At 37.3% G+C, this 18733-nt stretch overlaps 1 protein-coding gene across 6 annotated transcripts in view; it reads right to left on the bottom strand.

Moving 5' to 3' along the window:
* The window catches only part of CACNA2D1 (calcium voltage-gated channel auxiliary subunit alpha2delta 1), a 512068-nt gene that overhangs the window by 195536 nt on the left and 297799 nt on the right, over nucleotides 1–18733 (bottom strand). For all 6 annotated transcript variants that reach the window (XM_082661685.1, XM_082661687.1, XM_082661688.1 and 3 more), the window contains one exon: nucleotides 8601–8642. In XM_082661685.1, the coding sequence (XP_082517811.1) occupies nucleotides 8601–8642 (42 nt within the window). The remainder of the gene's footprint in view (nucleotides 1–8600; nucleotides 8643–18733) is intronic.

Below are 18733 nucleotides of genomic sequence, written 5' to 3'. Positions count from 1 at the left end.
CTCCTTTGGTATCCAAACCCCTTGACCCTGAGAATTTACATTTTAACTTAGGGCAATGCATTCAAAGCACAGAGCTATAGCTATCAATCAAACAGACAATGTGTAGGTGAACACGGGTTAGAACATTAGCTGGGCTTTTCACCTCCACTTCACGAGTTGAATTATTTCGATTACTTCACTCAAGTGACAGTCAAGGCCATCTTTTTGAGAAGAACTTAAATAAAAATGAACACACCATGCGTCAGTGGTCTCCAAAGGAATTCACTGGAAGGGTGGAAGAAAACATTAGAACTTACAGTTATACCCATTTCTAGCAAATGAAATAAGAAAAAAATTAAAGTTTACTAATATTTACCCAAAAGAGTGACATTAGTATTCCCTTTCCCCTGGCCTTACTGTGTGTGTGGGTTGGTCTCAAGTCATCTGTCATCCTCCAGGTACCAAAAGGAGAAAGTGGAAACCCCACATACTGAAAATAAGCCACCTTCTCCCTTACACAGTCCCTTTCAATGTACTATTCTTCACTTTATATGTAAATTTACTTATTATTTTCTTGGGTTTAACCTACTCCATACGTGCTACCAGCTTTAAAAGTTTTCTGAAATTAACAATGATTGAAGTTGAAATTCTAGTAATGGAAGTTGCACTGAACAAGAAGAGAATGACAGAGATGATGCTTCTATTCCCAGCACTAGCTCTTCTTCAGCCTCATTACCAGATAGAAAAGTGATTCAATTAGTTCAACCGGCAAGTTGGTCAAAAAAGTTAATATTATCAAGAAGATTATCATAAATATGGATTTAGATTTACTATATCGGTAACAATGTCCTGTGTTCATATGGGCTGTTGAGATATTTCCTATGGCATTATGAAGGCATCATAATTAAAGGCATTTAATAACTAAGCATCTAGAAAAGAACTATACTTTTTTTCTGGTGATTTTTAATGTCAAATGCCACTTAAACCAATACTTCATAAAATTTCACTTATCTTAAAATTTTAGATGTCTCTTGGGAGGTTTCTCAGCATATTAGTTCAATAGTATATAGAGAGAATTTATAAGTAAATATTGTTATATTGAGAGATGCATTTTTTTAACTGACATGCATGTGCAAGCAAAAAAAGGTTGAAGATACCATTCAAAACAATCCAGTCCCCATATCTCTGTTTACCCAATGCTGTACATAGGGTGAGTTTATAATGCCCACATAATGCCACCGAACTTTCCAAACAGTGAATATTCAGTGAGTTCTAAATAAATACACCATACACTAGCCTCTGGAAAGGAAGAACTGGATGTGGAATCTAAAAGAGAATTATGCATGCCACCACCCCAAAGCAGCTGAGGACCAACGTTTTAACTATCCTTGCAAAAGCAGCACATGCCCAAGCGCACAAAGCATTACAAAACTATCAAAACAGACTCAAAAGTTTTGGAAGAAGGTCCAAAAAACATATGGCGCTATTCCTAGAAGAAATGGAATCTAATCTTATCTTCCCCTCAATGAATCCTAATATGGCTATATATTTCACACAAGGGTGCATGCGTTAATTTTAAGGTCTCCATGGTAAATATCACTAGGAATGATGGATCATCTCACTGAAGATTTATGATTTAAAGTCTAACAATCTTTTTAATCACAGAGATTTTATTTTACCTACTGCAAGTCACTGTCAACTAACAGCTGTCAATGAGGAAGCTGGTTGGATAAGTACGAGCCACATACATCAAAATTAAATACGGACAGAATGATGGATAGGTATAATAAATTAAAATTTTAAACCAAAACCATTTTCAAAACCTTTAATCTTAAGCCTTGATTTACAACAGTTCCATCACATGGCCTTCTCCTGTCCCCCATGGGGGCCCACGGAATAGGCAGTGTAGCACAGCACAGGGACACACGGCCCCTGCTGGGGATCACACGGACTGCACTGCATTCAGTTCCCTGCACTACCAAATCCCACATGTGTGACGGCGGACAAGTCACTTAAGCTCACTAAATTTTACTTGTCTTTTCTGGATATCATGAAAATAATAGTATTGCCACAAAGGATGAGTGTGAACTTTAAACGATAACATTACCTGCAAAGCATTTACTTTCTAGTATAGAACAAGTATACATATGTTAATTACTATTATAATCCAATCCAAACATATAGCATTGAAAATATTTACACCACTTATTTTAAATGCACACACACAAAAAGGTAACTCTGATTGTACCATTTACTATACAGAAGCAATTAATATTCTATCTTTATGCCATCTCCTATTTGAGGATTCAACAACAGTCATGAGCAGAGCCTGAAATAAACGCTGTATACTATTAGACAGTTTTTTTAAAAAGCTGCCAAAGAGGACTTCCCTGGTGGCGCAGTGGTTGAGGGTCTGCCTGCTGATGCAAGGGACACGGGTTCGTGTCCCAGTCTGGGAAGATCCCACATGCCATGGAGTGGCTGGGCCCGTGAGCCACGGCCCCTGAGCCTGTGCGTCCGGAGCCTGTGCTCCGCAACGGGAGAGGCCACGGCAGTGAGAGGCCCGCGTATCGCCAAAACAAAAAAAGCTGCCAAAGAAACCTAGACTTCCTTTCTTTAATAATTAGAACAGAGTCGTCGCTGTCTGATACATATCCCTATTGGTTCATTCTAGAAACAGACTGATTTATTTCTACAGAATAAAATCAAATCATGAATGATTAGGCTTTTAAGAAGACATTTAGATAGGACATTATGTTGGAATAAGTTTTAATGTAGACAAGACTGGTAAGAAAATAAATAGCAACATAAATATGCAAGGGAATTCAGCAGACTAGCCGAATGTCCCAGAAAGGTCAAATTTTTAGCATGATCAATATAATAAAACGTAGCAAATAAATCAACTCAAGTTATTGACATGGGAATTCTGGGCTGAATTTATTTCATTTGGATTTCAGTCTGAAACATAGGACTTAGAATTAGGTTAATAAGAGTTTGTAATGATCTGCTTCGTCTTTGCTTGCTTTGGGAATTAGGAAAATAGTGCTGCTTGCTGGCACAACTGAAATCTCCTGGGGAATCTGCTTCACTACATCTTTAGGGAAGTTAAGGATTTATTGGGACAGATGTCTCTAAAAACCTAAACAAGAACCTAAATAAATTTCAAAACTAAAGAGAACCTGAATGTGGAATTTCATAAATAACTGTTGCATTATTAGCGTTTTTTTTCCATTTTATCTTGACATTTAATTATCTTTGCAAACCCAGATATATAAAACCTACAAGGATTTCAAGGCAAATTTTTGCACTGAGGTCACATTTATTTCTTAACGTTTTCTGAAAATTCTGATTTTTATTTTGTCACGTATTTTCTTAAGTTTTTCACACAAATGTAAGGATATTCATAACAATAAAATGAAAGAGGTCAAACTAGCACCCTTCAATTATTGTTAACACATCCACGCATATAAACGTGTTCCATTTGGAACTCAAATCACTTCAAATCAATATTACATGTATTGTAGTAATATTAATAATTATTATTTTAAAAATTATACTCACTAACATTTCTGGATTGCCTACTGTAAGTCAGGGAATGTTCTGAATTCTTTATATGTGTTAACTAATTTAATTTTCACAGTAACAGTATAAGGTAGGTATCACATTACCTTTATTTTTCAGACCAAAAGAGTGAAGCGCAGAGACTTTAGGTGACTCTGCCGATATCACAAAGCTAGAAAATGGCAGAGATGGGCCTCAGATGCAGGCAGTGGGCCTCCAGAGTATAATGTCTTAACCATCAAGCTCTGCTTCTTCCTCCGTATAACAATGTACACAGCACTTATACATGTATGTTTTGTTATTAATTAGGGATAAAAGTTTCCTATGGAAGTATTTAGGAGTGAAATGTCACATCTCTAATTTATCTTAAAATATTTAGCAAACAATACATTCAGCAACTATGGAGACTCTGTTTACTGTTCTCTCTTCTTTACATTTAAAATATTTTTCCTGATAAAAAGTTAAAAACTAGGGCTTCCCTGGTAGCACAGTGGTTGAGAGTCCGCCTGCCGATGCTGGGGACACGGGTTTGTGCCCCGGTCTGGGAAGATCCCACGTGCCGCGGAGCGGCTGGGCCTGTAAGCCACGGCCGCTGAGCCTGTGCTCCGCAACGGGAAAGGCCACAACAGTGAGACACCCGCGTACCGCAAAAAAAAAAAAAAAAAAAACTTACATTAAAACACTGTACCCACGTTAATGCTGCGGTCTCTCTGGAAATGAAATTTGACAACTTACTTATTCTAATTACATGTATAATTAGACAAAACTTTAGTTTGATGGACTAATAAAATAAGCTTGATTTCATATTTCACAGAGATTCATAAAAACTTAGATTATCAGATCTCTCCAGACTTGGAACCCAAAATCTTGATCCTTATATTGCTTGTAGTATGGCAAACAAATATTCTAACTCTGCTACTTATTCCCAACTTGAATCAGTTTTAGACACAGGGGAAAGCACATTGTCTGTCTGACTTTACTTAGTTCTCATGACTGAACCAGGGGCTAATGAGAGGAAGGGACAGATGCGAGAAGAAGGAAAAATGTCCACTCCACTCCCATCTTCTGCAGCCTGCCCCGTTGTATGAACAAAAAGAAACGAATGTCTATATTAAAAAATTAATTCAAATACAGTCCACAGTCAAAGTCAGTCTTGCCATTCCTCTCTTAATATTGTTTCCACTCAACCTTGAAACAAAACAAACATTTTCGTTTCCACCATATTTGCAAACGGTTTCCTGTTTACTTTGCAAATATGGCACTACTTTAAAAAGCAAACAATCTCATTGTAGTTTGAGATTTTTCGCTTTTAAAGTAGTGCCGTATATACAATGGAATATTACTCAGCCATAAAAAGAAACGAAATTGAGCTATTTGTAATGAGGTGGATAGACCTAGAGTCTGTCATACAGAGTGAAGTAAGTCAGAAAGAGAAAGACAAATACCATATGCTAACACATATATATGGAATTTAATAAAAAAAAATGTCATGAAGAACCTAGGGGTAAGACAGGAATAAAGACACAGACCTACTAGAGAATGGACTTGAGGATATGGGGAGGGGGAAGGGTAAGCTGCGACAAAGCGCGAGAGTGAGGCATGGATATATATATACACTACCAAACGTAAGGTAGATAGCTAGTGGGAAGCAGCTACATAGAACAGGGAGATCAGTTCTGTGCTTTGTGACCACCTGGAGGGGTGGGATAGGGAGAGTGGGAGGGAGGGAGACGCAAGAGGGAAGAGATATGGGAACATATGTATATGTATAACTGATTCACTTTGTTATAAAGCAGAAACTAACACACCATTGTAAAGCAATTATACTCCAATAAAGATGTAAAAAAAAAAAAAACTTTGACATGAAAAAAAAGAAGCGAACAATCTTCACAAATGCTATGTAAGCAATAGGGGGACTGAAACACAAACACCTACCCAATTTAACAAGCATTATCTCAGCAATTATCCTAAATCATTAAACAGAGAAAATGACTAAGACCCTTACCTCAAGACACTAAAATTTTAATAGAGAAGATTATCCCTGTATAAAAATACCATAGTATAAGATACTACACCACTGAAACCAGAAACATGTAACAAGTTATTCTGAGCACCCAGAGGAAGGAAATACCATTTGCTACTTAGGAAAAGCAAGGCAGGCTTCAAGAGGAGGTAGTATTTGAATTAGTTTTTAAAGAGTACTTAGCATCTGATTGGAAAAATTGTAGGATATCAAAATCAGGTAATTAGAGGAGAGAATAGTTAACATTAACTAGCACAGGGACAGGAATCATTGTCTTAAATTTCCAGCATGGCTATGTACCTTATACCTTCCATATGAATTGTGGCTCACCAAATAATTTCGCCAAGTTATACGTGCATTTTTTAATTCCAAAGCAAAAATTTGTGTAAATGACTAGAGTCATAATTTTTAAATCACATTACACAATCCTAAGGGACACTGACTTTACCCCTTATTTCAGTCACTGCTTTAGCTAAATCTGCCTGTCACTAGGTATTTATTTTTATACCCAGAAGGTGAATATAAACAGCATCGATCTGAGCAGCACAGATATTATAAAATGCCCCTGAGGGACTGTCTGGTATCAAAGTCCTTGAAAGCCTTACAACCTGACATCTCCCCACAAACTAGCTAATTCAGATGTAGCTCATAGAAAGTTACACTCCGAAGAGATAGCTGTTGAGCTTCATTGAGAGGCAACTGATGAGATTAAAAAGCACTTTAAATGCTTGTTTTACCTTTAAGTGAGGCCATGTATCACCATTATAATGAACAAAATCAATTGATTACACTTGACTATGTCATTCTTTATATGCAAATCTTAACTTGGTGATGGACCAGCATATTTAACATGGGAGAATAATAGGAACCAGGAGATTCTAAATTTAATCCTGAATCCAACATAAACTAAAGTTATGGACTTTTCATATGATTTACTTCTATTATGAAAGCTACTTTTGCTTCATTTCCATCTACTCATATCCTACACACCTTACCCCTGCCCTCACCTTCCTTAAATGTTGGTGTGATGAAGATTCTACCCTATACTATCTTAAGGCATTTTTCTTTTCTTTTCTTTACATGTGTGGATGTGTGATGTAGGCAGAGTAAGGCAACAGGAGCAGTTGAACTGCAGCAAGCTGGAGAATGCATCACATCCAAAGGCAATCAAACTCACTTTGTTTCTGTGTCAGCACACCAAAACACATCTGTAGTTAAATCTGGCCTTCCTATTTCTATAGCTTGACACTTGCTGGGAAGATTTCAGCCACTTGTTTTCAAAGTTCACTCATAGGCTAAATATAGAACTATTCTAGAAAATAGAAAATTTATTTATATCTCAGATATTTATATCCCCATTCAAACATATGAGGATAAATTTATTAATTGATAATATTGTTTCAATATTTAGTATTCCAATTAGTTCCTGTGTTCATTAGATATTAGATATTAATGTATGAGATTATAAACTCACATTATATAATCTCTGTTCACCAATTTTTCATAATGAATACGGCTTTGTGGAATTTGAGCAATAAAAATTTACAACTAAATTGGAATATAGAAAAGTACAACAAACAGTGACGGTAAGCCAATTCAAATCAAAACAAGATGGTATTATGATTATACAAATATTTGATAAATAAAACATCAAGCACTACGTGTATAAAGTTGGAGTATAGCAACCAATTAAATCTGATTATATACAGCAAAACTTTTGGTAAGGATGAATAAATCTCATCATCCATTAAGTCCAACTTCATCTGATAAGCAACAATCTTCAAAAAAAGCTATAACCACTAAAAATCCTAAGGTGAATATCAAAGTTCAACATTTATTTACATTTCTTAACTTTCTTTCATTCTAAGATAGTGAATATTTCCATTGCAGAAAACAATTTGATTGTAATGATCAAAACACATGCTTTAAGAAGGACTAAATAATACTCAACACAGCACATAATTTTATAATCATTTTCCTGTAAAAGAGAATTTTTTCCTCAGTTCCAAGTTGAAGAATTTGACTATATTTAATTGATAGAAGTCACTCAGACGAGCGGGGAGAGTCTGGGCATTAACTTTAATATTCCAAGAAGAGCAAAATTAAGTGCACGAACTGCTAATTAACTCCCAACTAGTATTCTCCCTATTCTCTCTTCAGTAATGGAGTCCTATATTTTATTTGGGTACATGCTTATCGAAGGGGAAAGAAAATTATGTTCCGTATCTTCTTGCATCTAGGCAAGACTAGTCACTAAGTTGTGGACAACGGGTGCAGATAGAAACGCTGTGTGCCATTTCCAGAACATGCCCTTAAAGGCAAAGGGTGTGTCCTTCAGTGCCATCTGCCTCCTTCCTGATGCATAGAATGCAAAAATCATTGTGGATATTGGAGCATCCATTTTTGGACCAAAATATGGAAAAGTTACACTGAGGAGAGCAAAAAACATGAGAGAAGGACTGTAGGGCCTGGACGATGGAGAGTTGTTATATTAGGCCTTGCACACAGAATGTGACATGAGAGAGGAATAATCTTTTGTCTTGTCTTAGCACTTTTACTTTAAGACTCTCTGTAATAGCCAAACCAATATACTAATCATAAAACATGATTCATTTTTATTCACTATCTAAGGGTTTACAAGAGCAATAGTATTAACATATCTAAAGGACTATGAACTTCCCCAACAAAAAGTTTTAGTGAAGTATAAAATGTATTGTCTTACATTTCTTTATAAATTCTCAAAAATTTTATGTGAAATAGTCCAACTCCAGCAAACTTGACAAAGTTAGCAGGATGTCAAGAATATGCAGAACTAAAATGAAATTTATGGATCACCGAGTCAACTGTAGCATGTCTTAGATGAGAGAAAAACAGTTTGAATTTAAATATGTTTTAATGCCCTTAGGCAACTACAGTTTTAAGGCTGGACTGGTACATGAATCCAACTAAACCTGCTAGGTCAGCTTGTTTGTAAAGCCAATCACCCTAGTATACCTACGTTTACCCTGGAATTTAATGTAAAACTTTTAATACTCACATCGAGATCATCCTTTGCATTGTAGTAGACAACTTCATTGCTCTATAAAAAAAGAAAAAAAAAGAATGCTTTAGTGATTTGATTAAAAACATAATAATATACTGGATCAAACACTGAATACATTTTATTCATATTTTAAATAATAAACCTCTCATAGTATTCCTTCTACAATATATTCCACAAAGATCGAAAAGATTAGCCAATATTTTCTAAGAACATAGTCAAACACTATAGCAGTGATATTAGAAAAGCACATCTTGTACTGCGGGAAAACTTCTCAGCATAGGTCTGAGAACAATTTGTGAAGAAAAAAATGTTTTAATTCCTAATGCAAATAAGTTATATATATACACACACACATACATACAAACACACACACCTAAATAATGAAATGATAAATAGGATAATTCAAGAAAAGTGAATACTGTAAGTAGCTGCTTAAGAGTTTGCTGAAACCATGACTTTTGAAAAATATACATTGAATGTTGAAATTATTCTTGAAGAAAGGTATATCTGCACTATACTGGCAGGAATTCCTTCAGGAGATTCAGATAAGGGATTAAGAGTATCTGTGAATTTAGATAGCAAAGAATATTAGATAATCCAACATACTAATGTTCTCATATTCTACCAAAGTATCGAGTGAGTGTTGGCTTTTCAAGAATGAAAGTGTGTGGACATTTCTGCTAGCCATCAACATCGCTGAATACGCCATAAATATAAAGTATGGACATAAATTGTGTTACAGAGGAAAAATGGAAAGGAAAAAATGGATAAAACAATTATCAATGAATTTTAAATTCCTATTCTGTCTACAAGGCTAGTTCTGTGCAATATAAAAATAATCTGCATATACTGATACCTTTTTTCTTTCTTCTCCTCCTGAACTGTTTGAAGATACGTATTACCCATCTTCTGTACATCTTTAGTAGTAACTTGGGTAAAAGTGTATTTTTCTGTGTCTCTTAAACATTTACAGACATGGACAATATAAAATTTTGTTAAAAGAAAACACAATTCACAAAAATGTTTAAAAATCGCTTGGGAAAAATAGACTAAATTAGTGCTTCTCAAAGTATGTTCCAAAGAAAATCACTAGTTCTTGAAGCTATAGTAGACCTTATATAGGCAAAAGTATTCTGTGGTCATGATTTTACAATAAACAATAAAGTTAAAATTGTGTCTTTTCAGCAGGAATTCATACAGCCTTATTGTATGAATGCACATTATAAATCTCCAAGAGGAAAAGAGATCTTGTTTCGTTTCCCAATTTTTGCCACAGATTCTGCCCCCGTTTTTTTATTTGAGAACCGTACCATGATAATGAAGATCTGTAAAATATAGGTATCTCTGAAGACCAAATAACCAAACCAAAAACTACATAGATAAATATAAGAACATATGATTTGTAAGACTGAATGAAATCCATGAGTTTCAATTTATTTCATTTAGAATCATTAAAACTTTTAAAATTATCATTTAATTGTTTTTTTAAAAAGAACTAAGTAGCTAGAGAATTTTCACATACATAAAAGTTCTACTTCCTGGAAGACAGTTCTGTAACAAAGTTAAAATACAATGTCAGAACTCATCACATACAGGAAGAAAGAGAATCTTCTGAATTCCCCTGAGATCCAAATCCAATTACCAGTTTATTGATCCCTCAAGGAACCCTGTAATTTATACTCAGGAGACAACTTTCAATTTAGAATGTGGATTCCATCAAAAGTTAAAACACTGAATGAGTTTACTTCATTTTAGATATTATGTCTGCCAACTGATTGCTTACATTTACAGAACTGAAACATCTGGAAAACAAGGTGAAACTGCATTAAATTTCAAGCGGTTCAGCAGCATCATTTTCAACATTCATTCAATACTATTTGTATATATTTCTGTGCCAAAAAAGACACAAAATAAATTAAACACATCTACCCTTATTTTTAGGTAAAATAACATGTTCAGATGACTATATAAAACAATTTATTTGTCTAGGATTACAATTGGCCCATGGTGCCAGAGCTAATGGACTGAACTGATTAGTCAAATTTTCTTCTTATGTGTGACACATGGTCACATTAACAAAGAGAATTTACTTATTAAACCTAAGATGAAGAGTATCACATACAGTGTCAGAAGAGGGTAAAGTATCATAAATGCTAGTTTTCACTCAAACTAAGTATTTTGACTCTACTAAGATAAACTGTGATTGAAGGTAAAATGAAAATGGAGAAACCCTAAGTTTATTTGAGAATTTCCGAATGTTTTTTTTCTTTGTTACTGTATTATATTTTACATAAAGCCACACTACTTGCCTCTTCTTTTAGAAGGTCTACATTGCTTCTAAAACTGTCACTGAAAATGTGTATTGCTAAGTTTATTTAACTTTTATGCATTTGCACAAAATTTTCTGGACTTTGGAAGACGTATAATTCCAAAACCTGGCTTTTTTAAGCAAAATGGAAACAAAATACATTAGTCATAAAATAATACTGCAGGCCAAACACTGGTACTCCTTGTGACTAGGTATTTTATATTTCTACTTTTAAGAAGCTCTTTGCTTATACAACATCCATTTCTTACATGGTCAAAATATAAATGCAAAGGAAAACAAAGTGTGTCTTTTTTATAGAAAAACAACATACCTAGGAAGCACTTAATCAAACATGTGTGCTTAGACAGGTGGTCATGTTTCAATAAGAGAACACAGGCCTTAGCGGAATGTACAACTGATTACATCCACTGTCTTAAAACAAAATTTCTTCCCTCCAATAAATGACATTGCTTTTGACTCAGAAGCTTTTTTTTTTTTTTTTTTTTTTGCGGTACGCGGGCCTCTCACTGTTGTGGCCTCTCCCGTTGCGGAGCACAGGCTCTGGACGCGCAGGCCCAGCGGCCACGGCTCACGGGCCCAGCCGCTCCGCGTCATGTGGGATCTTCCCAGACCGGGGCACGAACCTGTGTCCCCTGCATCGGCAGGCGGAGTCTCAACCACTGCGCCACCAGGGAAGCCCTCAGAAGCTTTTTTTTAACCTCATTTTTTATAAATACACTTTCCTTTCTCAATCCTCAGACTGCATTGATAGCACGCACATTTCATTATTCCCTTACTCTATCTAGCAGAAAGGCTTGACTGATCAATTTTCGTAAAGATAAATCTCTACAGGGCATCAGGATTTGGGGAAACTGTAATTCTGCATTTAATCTGTCAACCTAGTCCACCTACATGGCAGCATGACGCTAAAATAAATGGCAAACATTCACAGGGCCTTTAATTTGTATAATTATATAAAAACATTTTTTGTCTCAGTTCGTAGTGGCTTTTGTTTATATAGTTTCAGAATTATTTGGTTCAGAAATAATTTTGAAAGTAGGCTTGAGAAAAATCATAATTTGGTGGTCATAATTCTCTTTCCTATCACATTCATTTAGAGCCATTTCTTCTGCTTTATGGAAATACAAATTACCTCTATTATAAAATATATACATATATATATTCAGATGTGTGCAGCTACAATTAAACTATATCAGTCTGAAATCAAATCATGTAAATCACTGAATCACCAAAATATATCCAGAAACAATCTTAAGAGAATTGGGTTAAAGGACAGTTCTCAGGAATGAAAGACAACTCACACTGAATCAGCCCTACTTCTACATCCTGATGTTTTTACAGGGATGACTTTTGGCTAAAATTAACTGTGTTAAAAGAAAATTAGGAGAGGATATTGTAGAAAAACAGTTAAATGATCCGAGTGGGGAAAGTTAGAGGAGAGGAGGAAGAGTATCAGCTGAATTCCTTCTCCCTTTATCCTGTCCCTGCCCCCATCTCACCTAGACTTTGTACAGGGAGGGGCTGGGGGGTCTCACCACCAACAGAGGGAGCCACGCCCCCTTCACTCAACAGTACTCTGGCGCCCTCACTCTGTGCTAAGTGTTGGAGAAACGGAGATGAAGACTATGGACACACTGACCTAAGAGGCAAGTTCTTGCCCTCCTGATTCACACATGACAAGATGAGCAGGCAGCTGGGCCAGTTGCCCCAAATCTGCTGTAACTGAAGAAGATCTCTTACTACTTGGATGGTAGGACCACATAAGCCAAAACCTTCCCAGGTTTCAAAATAGGCAAGAGTTAAGAATTTCAGATATTTGAGATGTTCCTCCTCTATTGATCAATTCAAGGATGTGTGTTTGAAAATGTGTGTGTGTGTTTCTTTCTGAATCATTTACCTACCCTATCACTCAAAGGTCCCTCTGTCCCTTTTCCAGAGTGTACATAGTTATATCATTATCATTTAAGACTTTAAAACCATAGCATATAAACTAATTATCGCAGGCACAGATCGGAATTGAGTAATCTTCTTTCCCTACTATCCTTCTAGGTAAACATTTTCATGCAAACTATTAAACAACATCATCTTAGAAGATATTTTACCTCCAAACCCAGAGGTTTGCAGTGGATTTCAGTGCATTGTGTGCAGTATGATAGGCTAAAGCTAGCAACAGCCTCAAACGAGATTCATAGATTAGTCAAACCTTTAGAGAGCAATTTTTCATAATTTAAGCACCACTAGATGACAAGTACAAACTGTTTCATTTCTGACTTTTAACCAAGTAGTTTATTTATTATCTCCTTGAAACAAATTTACCCAAATGGTTCACGCTAATACAATGCTGCTGTTTACTGAAATTTAAAACATCCCCGAGCAAGTTGAGAGATGAATGACTTTAGTTTCCCAGTGTCTACTGGGAGTCAAAAATTAAATCTGGACAAAATAGACCATTCCATCTTAAAAATGTATATTGTGAGTGACAGTCCCTTGCATGCCACTTTCCTGTAAAACGTGGCCTCTGATGAATAGTTTATGTTAAAAATCTGAAGCATAAGTACAAAGCTTCAACCTGGGAGTAAGATGTTGCCAAGGATAAGATTTAAATAATGGAACTGAAAATTAGGATTTTATAGGTAACATCTGAAATATATGACACATTCAAAACTCAAATAGACATTAACTTCCTGTCCAATTTACTAATTCTCTTTTCTTTGTTATACACTTGACTCGGCATACGATCCACAGCGTTGACAAATTTTGGGCAACTCTATTGCCTGTTAAATCACCTTAAAAGAAAAACTCATTCTTACTGTCATTTTATCCTTCTTTAGTTCCAAATATGCTGTCAATAGGATGAACATTAAGGATACTCTTTGTTATAAATGAGTTGTGCTAATGATTCCTGCCAACCAAGATCCACACTGTTTAGCTCAAATCATTTAAAATTCAAATTTTTTGATTATTATATCTTTGTAACAATTTGTCCTGGTACCCAGACACAGCACCACTATTGACTGTGCTCAAGTCAACCATGCTACATGACATGGGTTAACCAGCAGTACTGATTATAGCACTGTGTGAATAAAACAACTTAGCAAGGTTTTGGGGAAGGGTGTGTGTGTATACATCCATTTGTGTGTCGGAGAGGGGGTGAGAATGTAAGTGAACTTTCCAAAGATAGCTAAAAGTAGCTGAAGCAGTAAAGACAGTGGTTCTTGAAAAAAGATATTTTTTATGCCATTCTATGTTTGGGGTTTGGAATGCATGAAATATTATTTATGAAGATAAAAAGGGAAAATAAAGATGGGCACAGGTCCATCTAGAGATCAATGTTACCAGATTACTGAACTGAAGGCATGTGATAAACCTACATACATTCATATTATGGGATAAGAGATAATAAAGAAGAGAGATAATAAAGAAGATAATTGACGTAAAGTGTTGAGCACAGGGCCTGTTATTTTATATACTGAAAAAGAAATATCCACAGAATTTATCTATTAGCTTTATCTAGCACTTACATAGGAATTAAAATAAAATGCATACAATTTTATTTTCTTAGATCAGTTACTATGCTATGAGTCTATTTAATCATTTAAAGTCCTTTCTTCAAAGATTCCATACAGCACAGTGGAGAAGAAATGGTATTATAGCTGCTATTGCTATTTTTATTCTGATAAATTAAATGAGGTAATTTATAAGAAAGTCTAGTAAAACGGTAATTAAGTGTTGGTTCTATACGCAACCTGTCCATTAAATATGTTGCTATGCTCCAAACTCCTCTGTGATTCTAAGCACACTCTTTCCAAACCCACATCTCCTTTAAACATCCATCCTCATCCACTCCTGCCTAGAAAAACTCCAACGCTGTATTAAACGCAAAATTTGTTTGTCCATCCTAACACCCGAACTGTGGAATCTTGCTGGAGAAAATTACACATGCAGGCCTCACATAGAGTAAGTCAGTGGTTCTCTGTTTTAAAAACTGTAGTAAACTTTGCTTCGTAATTTCTTTTTAAATTCAGAAACCCTCCTATCTTTGGCAAACTGTTTCTTCCAATCACATGATTCTGATGTCTGGCAAATCAAACCACCTTATTTCTCTGACCACAGAAATTAACAGGCGCCTAAATCTATCCAAAAATAGCATCTCATCTCCCTATTCCTTTTTCAACAAAATATCATTTTCCAGGAGCGGTTATGGCTGCAAACGCTGTACTGCTTAAAACCTGAATCTTGAGATTTAGGGGGAAGATGGCGGAAGAGTAAGACGTGGAGATCACCTTCCTCCCCACAGATACACCAGAACTACATCTACACGTGGAACAACTCCTACAGAACACCTACTGAACGCAGGCAGAAGACCTCAGACCTCCCAAAAGGCAAGAAACTCCCCACGTACCTGGGTAGGGCAAAAGAAAACAGAATAAACAGAGACAAAAGGATAGGGACGGGACCTGCACCAGTGAGAGGGAGCTGTGAAGGAGGAAAGGTTTCCACACACTAGGAAGCCCCTTCGCAGGCGGAGACTGCGGGTGGTGGAGGGGGAAAGCTTCGGAGCCGCGGAGGAGAGCGCAGCCACAGGGGTGCGGAGGTAAAAATGGAGAGATTCCGCAGAGAGGATCAGTGCCGACCGCCACTCACCAGCCCGAGAGGCTTGTCTGCTCACCTGCCGGAAGGGGCGGGGCTGGGAGCTGAGGCTCGGGCTTCGGTCAGAGCGCAGGGTGAGGACTGGGGTTGGCGGCGTGAACACAGCCTGAAGAGGCTAGTGCACCACGGCTAGCCAGGAGGGAGTCCGGGAAAAGGTCTGGAGCTGCCGAAGAGGCAAGAGACTTTTTCTTCCCTTTTTGTTTCCTGGTGCGCCAGGAGAGAGGATTAAGAGCGCTGCTTAAAGGCGCTCCAGAGACCGGCACAAGCCGCGGCTAAAAGCGCGGATGCCAGAGACAGGCATGAGACGCTAAGGCTGCTGCTGCCGCCACCAAGCAGCCTGTGTTCAAGCACAGGTCACTATCCACACCCCCCTTCCGGGGAGCCTGTGCAGCCCGCCCCTGCCAGAGTCCCGGGATCCAGGGAACTTCTCCAGGAGAACGCACGGCACGCCTCAGGCTAGTGCAACGTCACGGTGGCATCTGCCGCCGCAGGCCCGCCCCGCACTCTGCGCCCCTCCCTCCCCCCCATCCTGAGTGAGCCAGATTCTCCGAATCAGCGGCTCCTTTAACCCCGTCCTGTCTGAGCGAAGAACAGACGCCCTCCAGCGACTTACACGCAGAGGCAGGGCCAAATCCAAAGCTCAGCACCGGGAGCTGTGAGAACAAAGAAGAGAAAGGGAAATCTCTCCCAGCAGCCTCAGAAGCAGCGGATTAAAGCTCCACTATCAACCTGATGTACCCTGCATCTGGGGAATACCTGAAGAGACAACGAATCATCCCAAATTGAGATGGACTTTGAGAGCAAGATTTATGATTTTTTCCCCTTTTCCTCTTTTTGTGAGTGTGCATGTGTATGCTTCGGTGTGAGATTTTGTCTGTATAGCTTTGCTTCCACCATTTGTCCTAGGGTTCTATCCGTCCGTTTCTTAAAAAAATTTTTTTCTTAATAATTATTTTTTATTTTCATAATTTTATTATATTTTATCTTACTTTACTTTATTTTACTTTATCTTCTTTCTTAATTTCTTCCTTCCCTCCTTCCTTCCTTCCTCCCTCCCTCCCTTTCTTTCCTTTTCCTTCCTTCCTTCCTTCCTTTCTTTCTTTCTACTAACTCTTTCTTTCTACCTTTTCTCCTTTTTATTCTGAGCCGTGTGGATGACAGGCTCTTTGTGATGCAGCCAGAAGTCAGTGCTGTGTCTCTGAGGTGGGAGAGCCAACTTCAGGACACTGGTCCACAAGAGACCTCCCAGCTCCACATAATATCAAACGGTGAAAATCTCCCAGAGATCTCCATCTCAACACCAGCACCCAGATTCACTCAACGACCAGCAAGCTACAGTGCTGGACACCCTATGCCAAACAACTAGCAAGACAGGAACACAACCTGACCCATTAGCAGAGAGGCTGCCTAAAATCATAATAAGTCCACAGACACCCCAAAACACACCATCAGACGTGGACCTGCCCACCAGAAAGATAAGATCCAGCCTCATCCACCAGAACACAGGCACTAGTCCCCTCCACCAGGAAGCCTACACAACCCACTGAACCAACCTTAGCCACTGGAGACAGACACCAAAAACAATGGGAACTACGAACCTGCAGCCTGCAAAGAGGAGACCCCAAACACAGTAGATAAGCAAAATGAGAAGACAGAAAAACACACAGCAGATGAAGGAGCAAGATAAAAATGCACCAGACATAACAAATGAAGAGGAAACAGGCAGTCTACCTGAAAAAGAATTCAGAATAATGATAGTAAAGATGATCCAAAATCTTGGAAATAGAATGGAGAAAATACAAGAAAAGTTTAACAAGGACATATAAGAACTGAAGATGAAACAAGCAACGATGAACAACACAATAAATAAAATTAACAATACTCTAGAGGGATTAATAGCAGAATAACTGAGGCAGAAGAACGGATAAGTGACCTGGAAGATAAAATAATGGAAATAACTACAGCAGAGCAGATTAAAGAAAGAAGAATGAAAAGAACAGAGGACAGTCTCAGAGACCTCTGGGACAACATTAAATGCACCAACATTCGAATTATAGGGGCTCCAGAAGAAGAAGAGAAAAAGAAAGGGACTGAGAATATATTTGAAGAGATTATAGTTGAAAACATCCCTAATATGGGAAAGGAAATAGTTAATCAAGTCCAGGAAGCACAGAGAGTCCCATACAGGATAAATACAAGGAGAAATACGCCAAGACACATATTAATCACTGTCAAAAATTAAATACAAAGAAAACATATTAAAAGCAGCAAGGGAAAAACAACAAATAACACACAAGGGAATCCCCATAAGGTTAACAGCTGATCTTTCAGCAGAAACTCTGCAAGCCAGAAGGGAGTGCCAACACATATTTAAAGTGATGAAGGAGAAAAACCTGCAACCAAGATTACTCTACCCAGCAAGGATCTCATTCAGATTTGATAGAGAAATTAAAACTTTTACAGAGAAACAAAAGCTGAGAGAGTTCAGCACCACCAAACGAGCTTTACAACAAATGCTAAAGGAACTTCTCTAGGCAAGAAACATAAGAGAAGGAAAAGACCTACAATAATGAACCCAAAACAATTAAGAAAATGGGAATAGGAACATACGTATCGATAATTACCTTAAATGCAAATGGACTAAATGCTCCAACCAAAAGACACAGATTGGCTGAATGGAAACAAAAACAAGAGCCATATATAGGCTGTCTACAAGAGACCCACTTCAGACCTTGAGACACATACAGACTGAAAGTAAGGGGATGGAAAAAGATATTCCACGCAAATGGAAACCAAAAGAAAGCTGGAGTAGCAATATTCATCTCAGACAAAATAGACAAAATAGACTTTAAAATAAGACTATTAGAAGAGACAAAGAAGGACACTACATAATGATCAAGGAATCGATCCAAGAAGAAGATATAACAGTTGTAAATATTTATGCACCCAACATAGGAGCGCCTCAATACATAAGGCAAATACTAACAGCCATAAAAGGGGAAATCAACAGTAACACATTCATAGTAGGGGACTTTAACACCCCACTTTCACCAATGGACAGATCATCCAAAATGAAAATAAGGAAACACAAGCTTTAAATGATACATTAAACAAGATGGACTAAATTGATATTTATAGGACATTCCAT

This window comes from Grampus griseus (genome assembly GCF_964374135.1).
Source record: "Grampus griseus genome assembly, chromosome: 9".
Lineage (NCBI taxonomy): Eukaryota > Metazoa > Chordata > Mammalia > Artiodactyla > Delphinidae > Grampus > Grampus griseus.
Note: the sequence above shows the minus strand (reverse complement) of the source record. Positions and strands in the feature narration are given on the sequence as shown.